This window comes from Lupinus angustifolius, chromosome LG03, assembly GCF_001865875.1.
Source record: "Lupinus angustifolius cultivar Tanjil chromosome LG03, LupAngTanjil_v1.0, whole genome shotgun sequence".
Lineage (NCBI taxonomy): Eukaryota > Viridiplantae > Streptophyta > Magnoliopsida > Fabales > Fabaceae > Lupinus > Lupinus angustifolius.
The window spans coordinates 24,482,426-24,499,165 of NC_032011.1; the positions used below are offsets into that span (position 1 = coordinate 24,482,426).

At 32.9% G+C, this 16,740-nt stretch overlaps 3 protein-coding genes and 1 long non-coding RNA gene across 5 annotated transcripts; 1 reads left to right on the forward strand and 3 right to left on the reverse strand.

Moving 5' to 3' along the window:
- Window positions 402-1,190, forward strand: LOC109343919 (transcription factor MYB44-like). Its single transcript, XM_019582443.1, has one exon. The coding sequence runs from the start codon at window positions 492-494 to the stop codon at window positions 1,158-1,160; it is 669 nt and encodes a 222-aa protein (XP_019437988.1). The 5' UTR covers window positions 402-491; the 3' UTR covers window positions 1,161-1,190.
- On the reverse strand, window positions 4,567-5,643 carry LOC109342629. The gene is made up of 2 exons (XM_019580571.1): window positions 5,373-5,643; window positions 4,567-5,023 (listed from the first exon to the last, which is right to left on the reverse strand). Exons 1-2 carry the CDS (start codon window positions 5,551-5,553, stop codon window positions 4,728-4,730), a joined length of 477 nt encoding a protein of 158 aa, XP_019436116.1. The 5' UTR covers window positions 5,554-5,643; the 3' UTR covers window positions 4,567-4,727.
- Window positions 8,430-9,571, reverse strand: LOC109343920. The gene is made up of 2 exons (XR_002107272.1): window positions 9,190-9,571; window positions 8,430-9,031 (listed from the first exon to the last, which is right to left on the reverse strand). It is a non-coding gene; the product is annotated as an uncharacterized LOC109343920 (long non-coding RNA).
- LOC109343923 (mitogen-activated protein kinase kinase kinase YODA-like) lies at window positions 11,699-16,515 on the reverse strand. Of its 2 annotated transcripts, none has more exons than XM_019582449.1 (12): window positions 16,025-16,515; window positions 15,345-15,481; window positions 14,749-15,265; window positions 14,569-14,656; window positions 13,871-13,933; window positions 13,594-13,757; window positions 13,394-13,469; window positions 13,155-13,214; window positions 12,933-13,058; window positions 12,481-12,646; window positions 12,327-12,441; window positions 11,699-12,209 (listed from the first exon to the last, which is right to left on the reverse strand). In XM_019582449.1, exons 1-12 carry the CDS (start codon window positions 16,369-16,371, stop codon window positions 12,185-12,187), a joined length of 1,884 nt encoding a protein of 627 aa, XP_019437994.1. In that variant the 5' UTR covers window positions 16,372-16,515; the 3' UTR covers window positions 11,699-12,184. The 2 variants fall into 2 exon arrangements, with proteins under 2 accessions (XP_019437994.1, XP_019437995.1); XM_019582450.1 differs by having other exon boundaries at window positions 11,700-12,209; window positions 12,327-12,376; window positions 12,473-12,646; window positions 16,025-16,514.

Here is a 16,740-nt window from a genome sequence, read left to right on the forward strand (position 1 = left end):
ACATGATTTTGGACAATAAATCTCTATTACCGCTCTAGACCAACCAACAACTATATCTCCTAGATTATTTTTTCTTTATTAATGAACTCTAACCATGAAAAACAACTATATCAAACCCTTTTTCGTGGAAATATCCTTTCCCCTCTCAGAGTCGTACCTTTTTGGCCTTTTCCCCTCCATTATTTAATTCCAATATACTATAGGCTAACAATAATCGTCACCATTAATGAAGAGAAAGTAGTTATTTTTAATTGTAAAAGTGTAATTTATTATAAATAAAAAAGATAAAAATATCATTATAGATTACTTTCTATATGTTATTGTATATTACTTGTCTCTTCTTCATTAATAGAGATGGAGTGGATCTCTCCTTCTCCAAATTACCATATATAAACCCAAACAACACTCTCTTTTCATTCACTTTCCTCTTCAGTTACACTTTCTCTCTTATTCTTTCCATCACTCACCAAATCTATCCTTTGAAATCTTTCATGGAAACAATGAACAGAAGCTCATCCAACGCTACCTCTTCCTCAGACTCTTCCTCTTCAGAATCCAACCACCCCAGAAACCCAAACAAGCCTGAAAGAATCAAAGGTCCATGGAGTGCTGAAGAAGACCGTATCCTAACCCAACTCGTCGAACGATACGGGGCAAAAAACTGGTCTTTAATCAGTCGCTACATAAAAGGAAGGTCCGGTAAGTCATGCAGGCTACGGTGGTGCAACCAGCTGAGCCCCGCCGTGGAACACCGTCCCTTCTCCGCCCAAGAAGACGACACCATCATAGCCGCACATGACCAGTACGGTAACCGGTGGGCAACCATTGCGCGGTTATTACCTGGTAGAACCGATAATGCAGTGAAGAATCATTGGAATTCAACGTTGAAACGAAGAGCTAGGGATCAAAAACGTGGCTCATTTGTTGCTACAACTAGTACTTTAGGAGAGAGAGGAAATTCTTCGTCAGAGGATCCCATGACGGTGCTGACTCTTGCTCCGCCGGGTATTGATAACGGTGGCGCCGTCGAGAAGGAGAGGCAGTCGCCGGAGGAGGGTGTTCCGTCGGGGTTTTGGGATATGATGAGAGATGTTATTGCTAGAGAAGTTAGAGAATACGTATCTTCTAATTTTGCTGATAATAATTCACGTTTTCATTGAGGAATGAAGAGGTTGTAATAGTTTTTTATTTTATGTGTATTCTTTCTATACATATATAACAAAAAAGCTACATTTTATTTGAATGGCTTTTTTTCCTTGGTTTTATTACAATGTTCAGATGTTTGGTTGTGAATTCTGCAAACCAACTACCAAGTTGAACTTTTTTAAGATTATTATTGATTTGGTCAATTACCTTAATTGATTAATTCCGTGTGAAAGAGCCATGCCACTTAATAGCCAAACAATACATCTTAAAACAATTTTTGTTTCAATAAATTTTTACACAATCATTCATCATTCATTTATAATAATACATTTATTTGAAAGTCAATAGTAACTAAGATATAAATGCCGATGATTTGCTGACAGTGTAAAAAACATATACATTATCAATATATACATATCAAATCCATTTTTATATGGTTGCCAAAATTATCATTGTGAGAAAAATAAAAATAATTAAATTTAAAGATAAATGTAATGTACTATAATTCACATTCAAAGACAGAGATACTTTCACTATTAATTAATTCTTAATCTTAATTATTGATGTAGATTATATATCCTAAATAAATTTAGTCTCCTCACACTATATATATTATAAGAAGTGTTCTCAATAATGTAACAAAAGCCTTATAGAACACGATGAAGAAGGTAAGTGATGAGGAAGATGACGCTATCAGTTTTTAGAATTTATATTATATATTGATCGTTGAGTTTAAATAATATTCTGATTGATGCTGTTAGCATGTGTTATTTTACTGTGGGTCACTAATTCAGATAGAAATTAAATAGCGAACCAACCACCTTAACCATAATATTATATTTGTACTCAGTTAACGACAATGGAATAGGCCAGGTCGTAATCTACTGGTTATTTGAGATCAATCCAGTTGTTCCTCGTATCCATCAACAATTATTTACATTTTAAAATGTGCCAACATAGAATTTCTCTAAGAAGATTGTGAAGGTACTATACATTTAGTTTTTGTTATTCGTTGTCATTGAAGCACGAATAAGACACCCTACCTTATTTGTTTACTCAATTTGTTGATTATTATATGTTCAGATCCAAATATGGTCATATATCTTTAAATTTACATTTTATGGTTGAGTTTGAGTTCAAAAATTAGACCCAATCTATATTTAGAGTCGATTAGAGGATAAACATGATTCGACCAGACTCCATCCTATGATTGCTCACTCATCTTCTTTTTTTATATCATATATACATGATTAACGATATATATACATATATCATTTTATATGTCAAATTATATTTCCATAATAATAAGTAAATTGTTGAGAATATCAACTTTATCAAAAAGATGTATGCATTATATTTAATCAGGTATAAGTTTGGGTTCAAAGGCTAACCCGGTGAAAGGGTTTAAAAAAAATAACCCTATCAACATTTAGGTTCGGGTAAAGTACAAGTCTTACCTAACCTATGTTCACCCCTCATACAAACAATGATACAAAACATGTATATATACGTATAAACAATATAAATATAAAAATAAAAATAAAAATAATTATGATTACTAAAAATATTTTGAATGGTAATGGTAAGTATTATATTTCTTTAAAAAAAATGTAGCAAAACCTAAAACTCTTTTTCTCATTTTTTTACCATCATTTAAAAATATAATATCTAGCTTAGGTTCATCAAACTAACAACTTTAAATTCAAGTAATTCAAATTCATCTTATGTTATATCTTACATTTTTAATATATCTATACCCAAACTTTCCACCTTTTAAGGTTTTCATAAAATAAAATTAAAAAACTTGAGACACAGAGGTGTTCAATTTAGGATGTTGGCTAATTACTAGAGACATGCCAGCCAAGTCTTGAAGTCGTTAAATTAATTATAAATTAGACGCCAAAAATAAGAGAATTGTTTGAAAGGGTATTAGAGAAATGTTTGATACCAGATACGGGAAATTATTTGTAGAGAGAGGCATTGATGTTTCACAATTAATTATTCATGAAGCAATTGGAATTGGTATATATGAATATACATTTGTTAAATGTGTGCAACGTGATCCATATTTGGTAATAATGTTCCTATCGTATCAAGCGAAAAATATTATTATTGATTATGGACCTTATGATTCTACCCAAAATACAAAATTTTGTAGAAGCATTTAAAACGCAGCAACCTGGTAGGTGGAGGTAGGAGCCGCGCTAGTTTAACTTGTTCATTATAGATTTTTTAATGTTTAGTTGAGCTTTACAATTTTGACCAAGTCACATAGATTACAATGCACATAGTTTGCACTTTTTTATGACTCAAGATCTTCTTCCCTACCGAATAAGAATATATTAAAAAGCAAAAGAAAAAATTATATGATATAACATTTTTATCCTTTAAATGTAATATGATGATATTTTTATCCTTATGTATAAAATGGAAAACAAGAATTTGTCTCTACAATACTATAAGACAATTCTTTTCTATTTTTATTGTATGATGTCTTTTATTTTTTCTCTTTTAAGGTTAATGAGACATGCCGATTCTAAGAGAAGAAAATACTTTTTACTTTGAGCGAAAGAGCTAAGAATATCATATAATTTATGAAACCGGTTGGATACTTTGAAATCATACCATCATAATTAATTTAAACAAATAGTTAATTTTAGAAAACAAGCTATAGCAAAATAAGCTAGATACTAACAACTCCTCTTTTATAAACATGTTCTTTCTGGTCATGGTATTTGCATTACCTATTTTATCAACTATTGTGGTCATTTTTATGAAAATGAAAGGAAGCCTTGTTAGACCAAACACAAAAACTGGCTTATAACATGGCCCGAAGCGCTCAAACGCATGAAAATATTGATGGGCTTTCAACACAATTGAATTATTCGAGCAGCATAATACCCATGTACAAGACCATCTAATAAAGAAGTTAGATGAGAAAGGTATATAAATATATATTTTTGTTAGGTACCATGCAAATTCATATGCATTCAAATTATATAATCTAGAAATAAGGAAGGTGATTATCTTGATGAATCAGGAATATGTGATTCATCATGAAAACTATGAAAGTAACCAATGGTGACTTCTGCAAATTATGTAGGATAAGATGGACAAGCAGCACCATCATCTAGTTGTCACCAACTATTAGCAAGACTTAATGATTATATTGTAGGTAATGATAATGAACTATTGAATCAAGAGATTATTAATTTTACTTTATTCACATATCTTGAGTTGAGAATTTGTAGAAGGTAATTTCATGATTAAATTTATTTCTTTATCCAATTTGGAATCTAATATTATTATAACTATGAGTTACTATTAAGACTTTTATCTCACATCAATATTACAATCAGTGAATAAATCCAATATGAGATATATAAATCCCCATGTGACTTTTTATATATTGGTGTGATATCACAAATGCAAAGTTTATTAAAAACATAGACAACAATACAACATGAGATGTATATATGATTTATAAAGCCATAAATAAGAAAAAACAAAGGAGTGTGTATGATAGGAGAATGAGATCTGTTTATTTAAATCACTGAAATGGAAATGATTGAACTACCTAGCTAGTTGAGGAGTGAGGGTTTGTGTGAAAAATGGTTATGGGTAAGGGAACGTGGAGAAGGGACAGCAATGAATTTGGTGAGTCCAGCAATGCAATCATAGGAGTTTCCTTCAGCAGAAGCAAAGTAGTAAGGTTTCCTTTGTTTGAGCTTAACCTTAAACCCCTCACCAGCCCCTTCAGTAGTGCTCCCTAATAGCTTTGCTTCCTTGAATTCGCATGTTGTGTAGCTCCACATGTTTGGTAGTAAATACACACTCATAGGTGCTGTGGAATTGTCTGGTGCAGGATACTTGAACACTGCATGTGCATGTCCCATAACAAATAATGCATCAGTAAATCAACCCAAAAATTACATATCCAAAATATAATAATGGTTAATTACTTGATATATAATATGAGGGAATGGTTCATCTTCGAACCCTCAAATACTGAAATGTGAGGAAGAAATAATAAAAATAATACGAGCCGAAAATAATAAAAATAATACGAGCTCTAAAATAATAAAAATAACATGTATCCTTAGATTTTTTTTAATGTCACATATCAGAATCTAGACTCAAGTATTAGACTCGGGAGGATCCAAGCCCATAATAATAGTGATGCTCATTGTGAAGTTAGTGAATTATGGATCCATGCTTATACTGACCTAGTGTGTCATTTATGTGGAAGGGTTTATTTTGAATAGCCCATTGAGTATAGTTGGTACCAGCACTCCAACCTTCAGAGTCTCCAACCAACATGGTTTTGCTCTCCCTCCCTGAAGCCATAGTTGCAATCACAAGGAACACAAGTACTCCTTTGGCTTTAGTATCCATGTGTTTCTGCATGTTTAATATTACTTTGTAGCTATGAATTATGATCTCTGCATGTGATAACCAATGAGTTACATGGGTTTATATAACCTTATTCAAAGTTAATCTATCACTTTATTCAGCTTCCAATTTCAATTCATTTCAGTTATTTTCCCACACTAGTGGGTAAGTATGACTTAAACTTCAGATTTATGAAGCAGTTCGGTTGTAATGGAAGTTCCACGGAACAACAAAGGTAAGAAAGAATCGCAAACATTTTCATACTTAAAAGTCAAAACGCTCTCGATTTCTTTGTTCACTTATTCTTACTTTTATATTAGATTAGACTATTGCTTCACATGGTCATAAGAAGAAACCAAGTATAAAGAGTTAATCTATTGGTGGGTAGTTAGGCAAAGATGCATAAAGGAGACTAGCTACAGTCATTATGGTTGAAGGGTCAAGCAACTGCTTTTTCATCAGAATTTTCTATAACTGTTATTGGAGTTCTTCCCTACATCATCGTGGATAATCCCGAAGATGATATATAAATAAAAAGGTTCACCATTTTTGTGTGGGATATTGTTGCTCCAGCATATAGGGGAGAGGTGTAGCTAGGGTAGAAGGAACGAGATCATCTTTTCCTTCAAAGTTTCTGTTTCATATCTTGGACTATTTAGTGTTCGTTAATAAGTCAAAAATTTCACATCATTTTAATTTTATTAAAATATATATTAATTCTGCATGTCTAGATATGAGTGGAGCTGGACAAGAATGAGACCGGTGATCCAGATCTAAATTAAACCCTACATTTTGTACTTCAACTAATCTGAACCAAGATAAGAAACACTTATTTATCTGTTTTTCATATCCACAGAACTAGAATTTGAGACAAACGTTTTTGCTACTCGGCCTAATTGGCATTGTTATTCTGTTTTAGTTATTCAATATAATGATTAAAAAGCTATTTTATGGAGAAAATGTGTCAAAGTTATGTTTGCAGTGTATTGAAACAGTATCAGCGTGGTGTGAAAAGATTGTTTGCGGGGTAGGATGCGGTAAAGGACCAATCCAAAAGGCAATGTCAGTGACATGCAGTGTGGAATCGAATATCTGATATGATTCGTGAAGTGAGAGATGGGCTTTTTGGTTTGATTCTTCTTTCTTTTTCTCTTTACAAGTGTGGTCCAACTCTAATTGTGATTGTGACAAAAACATTATATGTCCATGCCTAACCTCTTCTCTTATGTCTCTGTCTATACGTGATAAGTGACAATGATTCTCTTGTACATACATGCAGACTATGTTGGACAAAATATTCAAAGGTTAAACACATTTTGATTCCTATACTCACCCTCCTTTTAACTCATCCTTATATATATATACATATTTATTTTTCATTCATTCTGGTTCTTTATAATCAAATATTTTAAGTTCATCTTATTTTTATTATTATTATTACTATACATCATTTATTATAGTTGAATATAATTTAACCAAACTGAAAAAACTAATCTGCTAAATGGTGAGTTTATACATCATTTGGCTTCTCTTTTTGGTTCCTATCACATTCACACAGGACTTTATACAGTTCTAGCAGTGAATTTGGGACCTTTGATAAATGGTGAGTTAGACAACACAGCTTAAAAACACATCATGGAAGGAAAGAGAAATGAGTGAAGGAGACAAGTTAAGGACAAGGAACCACTTAAAGAGACAGAAAGTACTTAGCAATGGTGATTGAGAGGAGAACATATTCTGCAATATACAACATAAAGCAATTAAGGAGATTATGGGGTCTTTTTTTCTCTTCTCTTGCATGCTTCTTTTACAGTGAAACATGATTTGCTTTCCATTTTCCATTTCCTGAAAATGGTTAAAATGATTAGATATACTGTTTCCATTTTTGTATTGCAAATTTCCAATAACTTTCTGCTACCTATCTTGCTTGCATTCCAATATTCACTAATACGCAAATGTGAAATGAATGATCTACCACGTATTCTTTCCTTTTAATTAACCATTATAGCTAATCTGAACTCAATGTATAAAAAATAGATCGTATATATAATATTAAAAAAGATTATAAAATAATTGTCGTACACATTAATTATAAAATAAAGTTTTAGTGTGATGCTTTATGAGTTTGTGATTTTGATATTATTTTAAGAATAATATTGAATGCACAACTTCATGGTGAAAATTAGAATTCAACAGCAGGCTCGGAAAAAATAATCTACTTTGAATGTGTGATAGTAAAATGTTACAACAATGTTAATTATATTGTTCTCCTAAGTTTGTATATCAAAACTTGTACAACTTTTTTTTAAAGGAGGACTTCATTTTCTCTTCTTTTTTTGCTTCACTCTTATCCAAGTTTGTTTTCTGCACTCAAAGATTGATTTTATTGGTCTTTCTAATATGTTGACATTATTACATGGCAGCTTATACTTACTCTGGGAGCCACCTCTTAATGGTTCAGAGCCAAAATCATAACTGAAATTGGAGAATTGAATGTATATATACCTTTTAAAAATAAATAAAAATGAAGTGGTGGTGGCATGAGACTGTTTTTTTCACTCGTTCTTCAGTGAGGTGGGGTTGCCAACCCAATCATGAGTGGAGTTCATTTATGTCTTTCAAATAACAACATTTGAGAATGTCCTTTTGATAATTTGATTAATAATTTATTTAGTAAATAAATTTATCATCAAGAATCCTTTACTCCATTATGTAAATTATTTTCTATGCTAATTTATAACAACTAACCAAATATTAACAACTAAGCATGCAGCACTATGATCTTTTTTTCATTTTACTTTGCATATACTATTACCAACTTCAAAACCATAATGTGAAGTAATACACTTGCAATTATGAATGTACGATAGTGATCAATGAGCACAAGAACGTGTAACAAACTACAAAATATAAATAAAACTAAACTTTGATAACTTGATAAGTTGGATGATTTAATAAGACGAAAGTTAAAACTAATAACATGACCACAAAACATTGAAATGAGCAATGATTTTGAACAAAATGCAGAATGAAATATGAAAGGTTAATTTGGTGTTTGGTTATGAGAAGATGGTTCAGCTTGCTTAGTTTCTTGGGTAGGTGTTGCAGGAAGTGAAATGGTGGTGGGTTCAGTGGTTCTGATGGGTGGTGATGAGAGGTTAATTCTGCCATCAATACAAGTAGAACATTTACTCTCTGCCCAGCTTTCTATATCATATTGACCATACCCCATGATTCTTCTTCCTGAACATAACCTTCCAATCATAACAGCAATTATACCCAACAAAATTACCACTATAAGAACTCCAATCAAGGGACCAATGGAATCATGTTCTGAAGCTCTATCATATGAAGAATGTTGCTGTGACACTGTGACTAGAGGAGGTTGTTGGTACATTGGCATTGACATTTTGATCTTTGTGAATGAATAACTCTGACCCTCTTAAATGTGAACAGTGTTTCTACAATGATAAAATTGATTGATTGTTGTTTCCTGATACAGAAACCAAAGCAAACTCAGATGAACATAAATATAATGTAGAAATGGTTAGAAACTAAATAATGGGCCTTACTCAATGAAAACTTCTAAGGAAGCAATAGAATTAGAAAAGAACTTTCTTTGTAGAAGTAGATTGTAAAAGAATATCATACTTGAATGCTTGAAGTTGGAACATTAGAGGTTGTGAAACATTCTTATTCTGAAATTCTTTTTGCAAAGGATGTCATATCCAGAAGAGGGTTATATTGCAGATAAAGAAATATGTTATGGTCATGCTTATGCTCATTTTCCGTTTCTGTTGTTATAGAAAAAGGAGTTGTAGAATTTTCCATTCTTTTATATGTTTTGAGTTCTTTGGGAAGGGAATTGAAATGGAAGGATGTGAAAACTGGGAAGGGTTAAGTTAAAATTATTTATTTATTATTATTATTATGATTGAAATTATTATTTGAGTTGAAGAACCTCGAGGAACGATAAAAGGACGAAAAGAAAGGCTAAGGAAATCAGAAAAGTGGAATCTTTAGAGAGTAAAGTGCATACCCTTTTATCGAGAAGTTCCTTTCAAAACAACATCAATGAGCTTTTTCAGGAGTCTGGTTACTGTATGAACCCATGAGTGAACAACCTTAACAATAACGTTACAAACTCTTTTTTAATTCAAACAATAATGCTTCTGTGTTTCGCAATGTTCAAGTACACATACACACACGTCAGATTAAGATACCATAATCAAAATATAAGTGCCTAAAACTTTTAACATGATTTGCTGTATAAATATAACATGTGATCTATGATTGTATAAATCTTTATACCGATAACAGGTAAATGTTAAAGCATTCTTTTAAGTGTTTGTGGCTGCCCTTCCCAACAAGTATAGTTTACCGGAATCGAACTTTCACTTTGAGTATTGACTTTCGATTATAAAAACTTTTTATTACCCATGCCTCTGAAGCTTCTCTTAGGTTAATAGCTATTCTAACATTGTCATACTCATTCGAAATTTCATAACTTTGGTGTCTTGGACATGTTATATGTTTTGTCGCAATCAAGATTTCTACGACTGAATTGCTACCGCACGTTAAATGACAGAGTTGTGTTTCATAACAGAGGTTCATTCTGGGGATGGCTTTTAAATGACAACACTGGACCACTGTCTAGATTTGATTTGAAGACGAGCATGGTGTCCATCAAAATTCAACAACTTCGACAGTTGTCATCCCTCAACATTTGTGTTAGGCATCAAATCCTTTTTGGACTTAATACGTTGATACAATAGTGTAAGACTCTACTGGATCTCTAAGGTCGATGATTTGATAAAGAGATTAATTCCTTACCACAAATCAAAAAATCCTTATACTTACCTAAATAAGTTTAATGTTGTCATATTAAAAATAGTTATTAATTTAAAATGTTTTATCATTCTTATGATTGTACATAAAAAAAGGTTGGTTAGTTTTATTCGAAGAATAGCCCAAATCCAATCCGAAAAAGATAAATCTAATTTCTAGGATTTGTCAAAATTAGCTTCAGAAGTAGACAAGTTAATAGAACAAAACAAGTCTTGAATATCCCAATCGGGTCAAAATTCTAAAAAACTAAATAGTGAAGAAGGGTCTTCATTATCCTGAGCTGTTGTCCATTCTTTCTTCTAATGTGCATGAATCTAGACTAAATCATTGTGTAGATTTTTTAATTTAATTGTAATGTAATGAACTCAACTATCACTCATATTCAACTAATAATAAATTAAGGAAACATATAACAAAAGATAAAAGACAAAATAATATCACTTCTAAAAAATCTTCAATTATCTCCATATTTCAAATATCCTCTAGATATGTTGAGGAGATAAATCATATATTCTAACATGATCAAAATATCAAAAGGGGTTTAGGTTAAACCAAACACATGGGTATTTAAGTTTCCTTTTTCCTAAATTAAGGGAGAAAGAAAGAGGAGGAGAAAAAGGATGGAATAAAGAAAGATAATTTTTTTTAATAGATATCACAATTTTATTAGATTTATACCTACTTAAATACAAATATAGAAAGAGTTTCAAATGTAAATTTTTTTATACTGTCAACACATCATTCACCATTAATTTATAATACTTTTATTTGAAAATCAATAATAACTAACATATAAATAGTAAGGATTTGCTGACACTGTAAAAAAAAAATACTTATATTATAAAGGTATACATATTAAGTACATGCATAAATAAGAAAGGAAAAGTGGCTGGACTCACCACTTTTGTTTCTACTCTATTGTGAGAATAAATAAGAGGAGAGAAGCAAAATTTGTGCATTTTCCTAGAATACCCTTCCTCCATCAACAGCTCATGATAGGGGCATAATTGTGAATAAAAACTCATTTTCTTTAAAATTCACATTTTTTTACCACTGTCTTTCTACCAGATTCTTTCTTTAGATTTTGTCTTTCAGCTAAAAAACAAAGCAAATATAGGTGTTCTCTCTCAGAAAACAATACAACATAAAAGCAGGTACATAACTATTCTCCTATATTACATAAATGTCATCATCTCCCACCTTAGACCAAACAACATATTATTCACTCCAGAACACAACATATCATTCATGTCATGTTGTATAAGAAAGCAATGCAATCATCAAACTGTGATTAAGAATATACTTTTTCTATGAATTTTTTTGCAGTGATTAAGAAGTTATGATATTAATAGGTTAGATGTTGCTTCTTTAAATCTGATGTGAAATCATGAATGTATATAATCAAATAATATATATAATGAATTAAATTTACATATGAAATTCTCGCTTGGGAGTAATTTTTACTAGCCTAGACTTCTGGTGCACATACACAATTTTTTGGTACAATCATGTACATACAATGTGAACTATTGTATCATTTATTTTACCTCCCAAACTTAGGGATGATATATTTCTAACAACATCAAGAGTGACTAGCTTCTAAATCCCAGCTATATCAACTATCAAGTAAAAGTATTGAAGTACACAAGAAAATCCATGCCCCAGAACCCTGTTTCCTTCTAACATTGCAGCAAAATCTCAGCTTATGACATGCTTCAAAGGTTCTTGATGATTCTCATAACGGTGAAGGGTTTGTTGCTGGAATTTGTAACAGACATGTAATTGAGGGTACTTGATTTCATGGCAGATTTTTGGAAGTATCACTGTCAACAATGAAGCCAATAATCAGGCAGCTGAAAGCATATTATCATCAAACTTAAAATTCACAAGGCAAAATGGCAAATACTAACATAAAACATCAAAATAGCTACAAATGTTACCCTATTAAATTATGAATTTTGTTAATGATCCGTGTGCGTATGGAGGCTGACAATGGCACTATGTCGCGACCCTCGGGACTGCATTCGGGGCTATGACAGTTATCACCTGATCCTGGGTCACCTCTGACATAGCCTTGTGAATGAACCAAAACATCTTGGTCATGCAAATTTTGTACAAAGGTGTGCGTAAGAAGCATTGCCGCGGATGGTCGATCTGCAGGATTCCTTCTGAAACACTGCAGAAGGAAATCTTGTCCCTCTGAAGATAAAGTTTCGGGTATAGTTGGTGACTTATGCAGTACTTTGAACATGGCTTGAGCCTAAGAAAGAGAGGGTAACATATGAATGTTATTTCAAAGTATAAACCTCAATCCAACTCAACTTTATTTTGTGCTTATTCCTAGAGCATGCAAAATGTAATGTATAGCATAAGTTGCACCCATGCCAATATAAGGGTAAAAGGATAACTCCTATAGATATATTTTTTGCACAAATACCCCACCATCTAACATAGGAGGAATGATTATTGACCTTATATTGAACCAACAAATCAATATTTATCCTTGAAAGACTTCAATGAGTTAACAAGCCTAATCAGGAGCTCACCTCTTCGAACTCGCTCCATGGAGGTTTTCCTGTCAGCATCTCAATGATGGTGCACCCTAAGCTCCATATATCTACAGCCATTGCAAGCTTTGGACTGGATTCTTTCTTTATGGCAGCCATCATAAGCTGCAATGAACATATTATAGTAAAAAGGGCATGTCATTACTCATTACCATCTATAAAATCTGCAGATTATACTTTACCATACAGGTAATAAAATACCTCTGGAGCCATCCAGTAGGGACTTCCCTTCAATGAAAGTTGATATGATTTCCCGGTCAGCTGGAAAGAGCAGAGTGTTCAAATAGCATGACCACCAGAAACAAAAAAAAAGTATGCTACTTCAATGATAAACTAATTGTGCAACCAAAGAGACAAGTTAACATGTGTAAATGAGAATATTAGCATAGTATCTATATATCTAGGCATAATCAAATGTAAACAGAACTTAAAAAACTCACAATTTTTGCCACACCAAAATCTGCGAGCTTGACAGTGCCCGATGCATTAACCAGCAAGTTTGGACCTTTGATATCCCTGAAGAACCAATTACAGCAATGCCAATCAGACTGATAGACTATCGAGTTTATGTTAGATATCATAAGTCGTCATTCGGATGAAGAAAAACATGTATATTATATCCTTCCATCATTGTTGTTACCTATGGATAGTCTTCTTACTATGTAAGTATGCCAATCCAGAGAGAATATGCCATGTAAAATTGCGAACCATAGGTTCGGTCATAGCTCTGCAGTGATCATGCATAAATTTGTTAATTGATCCAGGATAAACGTACTCCATGTATATGTACAAGTGATCCCCAACCTGAAACAAAGATGGTTCACAAATTCAATCTTATTTACAGTCATAAAGATTCTTAAAATTTTCATTAGGTTGTATTGGCATACTTCAAACAAGTACCAACATGTTTTACTCACTATTTCACTGCCATAATACTGCACAATGTTAGGGTGTTTTAGTTGACGAAGAATTCTGATTTCCTGAAGCAAGAGACAATTCAGAAATCAGAAAAACAGGTTAAACACCATCCAATTGACAATAGTGCTGTACAAAATAGTATGGGGTATGTAGGAATGTGCATCACTACAATGGGGGAAAGTGCATAATCTTGGAAAAGGGAATTATGAAATGGAATCAATTTTCTTCAGAAACTGTACTAGCAGCATAATTGCCAAAAGTAATCTGCCTTTTATTTTAGTTAGAAAAGAAATCTATTATTAAGGCTCATCTCGAAAATCTCTCCTTGTGTGTATTTGTGTGAGGGCGGCCTAGTGCACGAGATTCATACCTGTATGTATACGGCCTTACCTGCATAATTAAGTGACAACCTTATTGTTGCACCAAGGCTCACCATTAGGTTACTTGATGTAAATTGTAGGACAAAGTTCAGGGGCATTCAAATTGTGCTAACTACTAGTTTAATATTTTCCTCTACAATGATGGTATTCTTGTTTCTACAACCTTATTGTTGCACGGTCATAGTAATTTTATTCTTGTAGGATAAAATTAAAATGATGGTATTCTTGTATTGACCTGTGTTGCAAATTGTAATCGGGTTGGCACTCCTTGTGCCCTTTATAATATATTTGCTCATAAAAAAAGACTCGGGAAGAACCTGCTCTAGTTGCTTTATGCAGTCAGCAGATTTAGGATCATCAGGAATAAGATCCACCTCTTTCATAGCACATGAGGCTCCAGTCTCTCTGTTAAGTAAACAGGAAGCTCATGAATAACCATAGAAAAGGTGAACTTTAAAGCAGATAACATGTGATGAACAGCAAAATGAACTACATACAGGTTGGTTCCATGATAAACACTTCCAAATGATCCGCGTCCGATAAGTTTTCCCTTCTGCCAGGGACCTTTCAATGAAGGTGAATTTTCAGTAGTGTGATGCATGATACTTGATTGATGCTGTGTACAAATTTGTGATGGTAATGAATCTTTGGGAGGAAGGGGTAATGGGTGAGCATAAACATGATTATTTTCAGGCCATACTCTGGAGCAAAATTTATGCTGCTTAGACCCCTCTTCAGTGTTAGGATTGAGAAAATGACTGCGGCTACCCGGGCTAAGGTGAGGAGAATATTCTGGACTAGGAACAGTTTTAGCCAGTGATACTTTCAAAATGTCATTGAAATGTTGATGAAAATGAAGGGAAGGATCAAATAAATCTACATTGCTTGTTCTACGAGGACTAGTAACAGGACTAGAGAGTATGCTAGTTGGAGCACTCTTAGTAGCAGAATGCAATTTCATGTTGGAAATAGTTTCATGAGATAGTTGTCTAGGATCTTTACATGAACTATGGCCTGCATTAACAACAGAATAATCAGGGTAAAAGGTTTCCTATATTTAAGTCCTGTGATGCAACAAGAGTGGAGAAATCACCTCCCAAGACTCTTGTAGCTGGAATTTTGACTTTCAAGTCATGTTTTGCATTCATAGTCATTGCATCAGAAGAGGATGCACTACCCAAATTGGTTGAAGATCGAAAATTTCTCACTGTATCATGATCCATCGACTTTCTGACAAGTTTGAGAAGGAAACAAAATTACTACAACAAATCAACATGTCATACAATATAACTCAGAGTGCATAGGCGATTTATTGCACAAAGCTCCCCACTTAATCTGATTACCCTGCAGATTTGAAATCGTGACCTCATGGTCGCAAAGCAACAACCATATTGTTGTACCAACCTTATATAATTGTATCTATATTTAAGCAAAACTAGCAGTTGATTTTATAGAGAAATCAGAAACTCAACAACTAAAAAGTAGAAACAAACCAATTCATCATATAGTAAATAAACTTACACAGATAAAATCAAAACACAAACACACACACAAACAAGGAGTTCAAAAAATCAAATTTCATGCAACAAAGAAACTGAGCACCATACCCTCAGAAACTTTATCCAAGTTACTTACCAAACTTGACCACTTTATTTATGGCTTACTACTAATACTAATAATCATTGAAACTTAATTTGTGACAAATTCAATATAACTTATAAGTTAGATCTATCTAACAACACTATAATCTTTGGATAAGTGAAAAACATTAACCTGAAAAAGGGAAAGGCTCTATTCTCAAATGAAGGAGATCCAAGGTGAGCATAATAACTAGCAGAATATAGAATGGTTGACTCTGATCGGTGAGTCAACGGTGTTTCAGGGAGAGGTAACGGTTGAGGAACTGCAGAGGAGGACCAGTGATCGGAACAAGAACCAATATTGAAACATGGAAGAGGAGAAGCCGGCAAGGATGACGTGGAATTGACGCCGGCGTCTTGGTCCGTCAAGTAACGGAGCCTCTTTTGCTTAGTAAGCCTACGTTGCTGAAGTGATTGTCTCAAACTACCGTCACTGTGTGATGACGGTGAGTTAGAGAATTGTTTGTTAGGATGATTCATTTCAGAGAGAATTGTTTGAAGTAGTAGTAGTCATGTGAGAGTAGTAATGCTTTTTTCTATAGCTATAGAAGCACCAAGGAAATGAAAGAGGAAGGTAACAACGTAGCTGTGTCTTTCTTATTCCATGCAAAATTTTCCAATTCAATATATATTGTATTATTGTGTTGATTGAATAATGAAAATCAATATTTTTTTAATCGTCAACATTTATGACTTATGGTTATATTAAATATTTTAACGGTCAACAGTTATGACTTTTGGTTATATTAAAGGAAAAAAATGATACTGAGGAGGTTGACAAGTTAGAAAGAGCAATGAGGTGTGAGTGAATCTTTGCTAGTTTCCTATTGAACTTGTTGAATTATAAAG

Bases quoted from the DNA above. Each gene is read 5' to 3' on its own strand.
- LOC109342629 (XM_019580571.1), bottom strand. From the start codon at position 5,553: ATGCAGAAACACATGGATACTAAAGCCAAAGGAGTACTTGTGTTCCTT. The intron at 5,024-5,372 runs GTCAGTATAAGC...ATGCACATGCAG, and splicing joins CCACATAAATGACACACTAG to TGTTCAAGTATCCTGCACCA.
- LOC109343919 (XM_019582443.1), top strand. From the start codon at position 492: ATGGAAACAATGAACAGAAGCTCATCCAACGCTACCTCTTCCTCAGAC.
- LOC109343923 (XM_019582449.1), bottom strand. From the start codon at position 16,371: ATGAATCATCCTAACAAACAATTCTCTAACTCACCGTCATCACACAGT. The intron at 15,266-15,344 runs GTGATTTCTCCA...TTGTTAATGCAG, and splicing joins AGCTACAAGAGTCTTGGGAG to GCCATAGTTCATGTAAAGAT. The intron at 13,470-13,593 runs GTAACAACAATG...TTGGTTCTTCAG, and splicing joins AGTAAGAAGACTATCCATAG to GGATATCAAAGGTCCAAACT.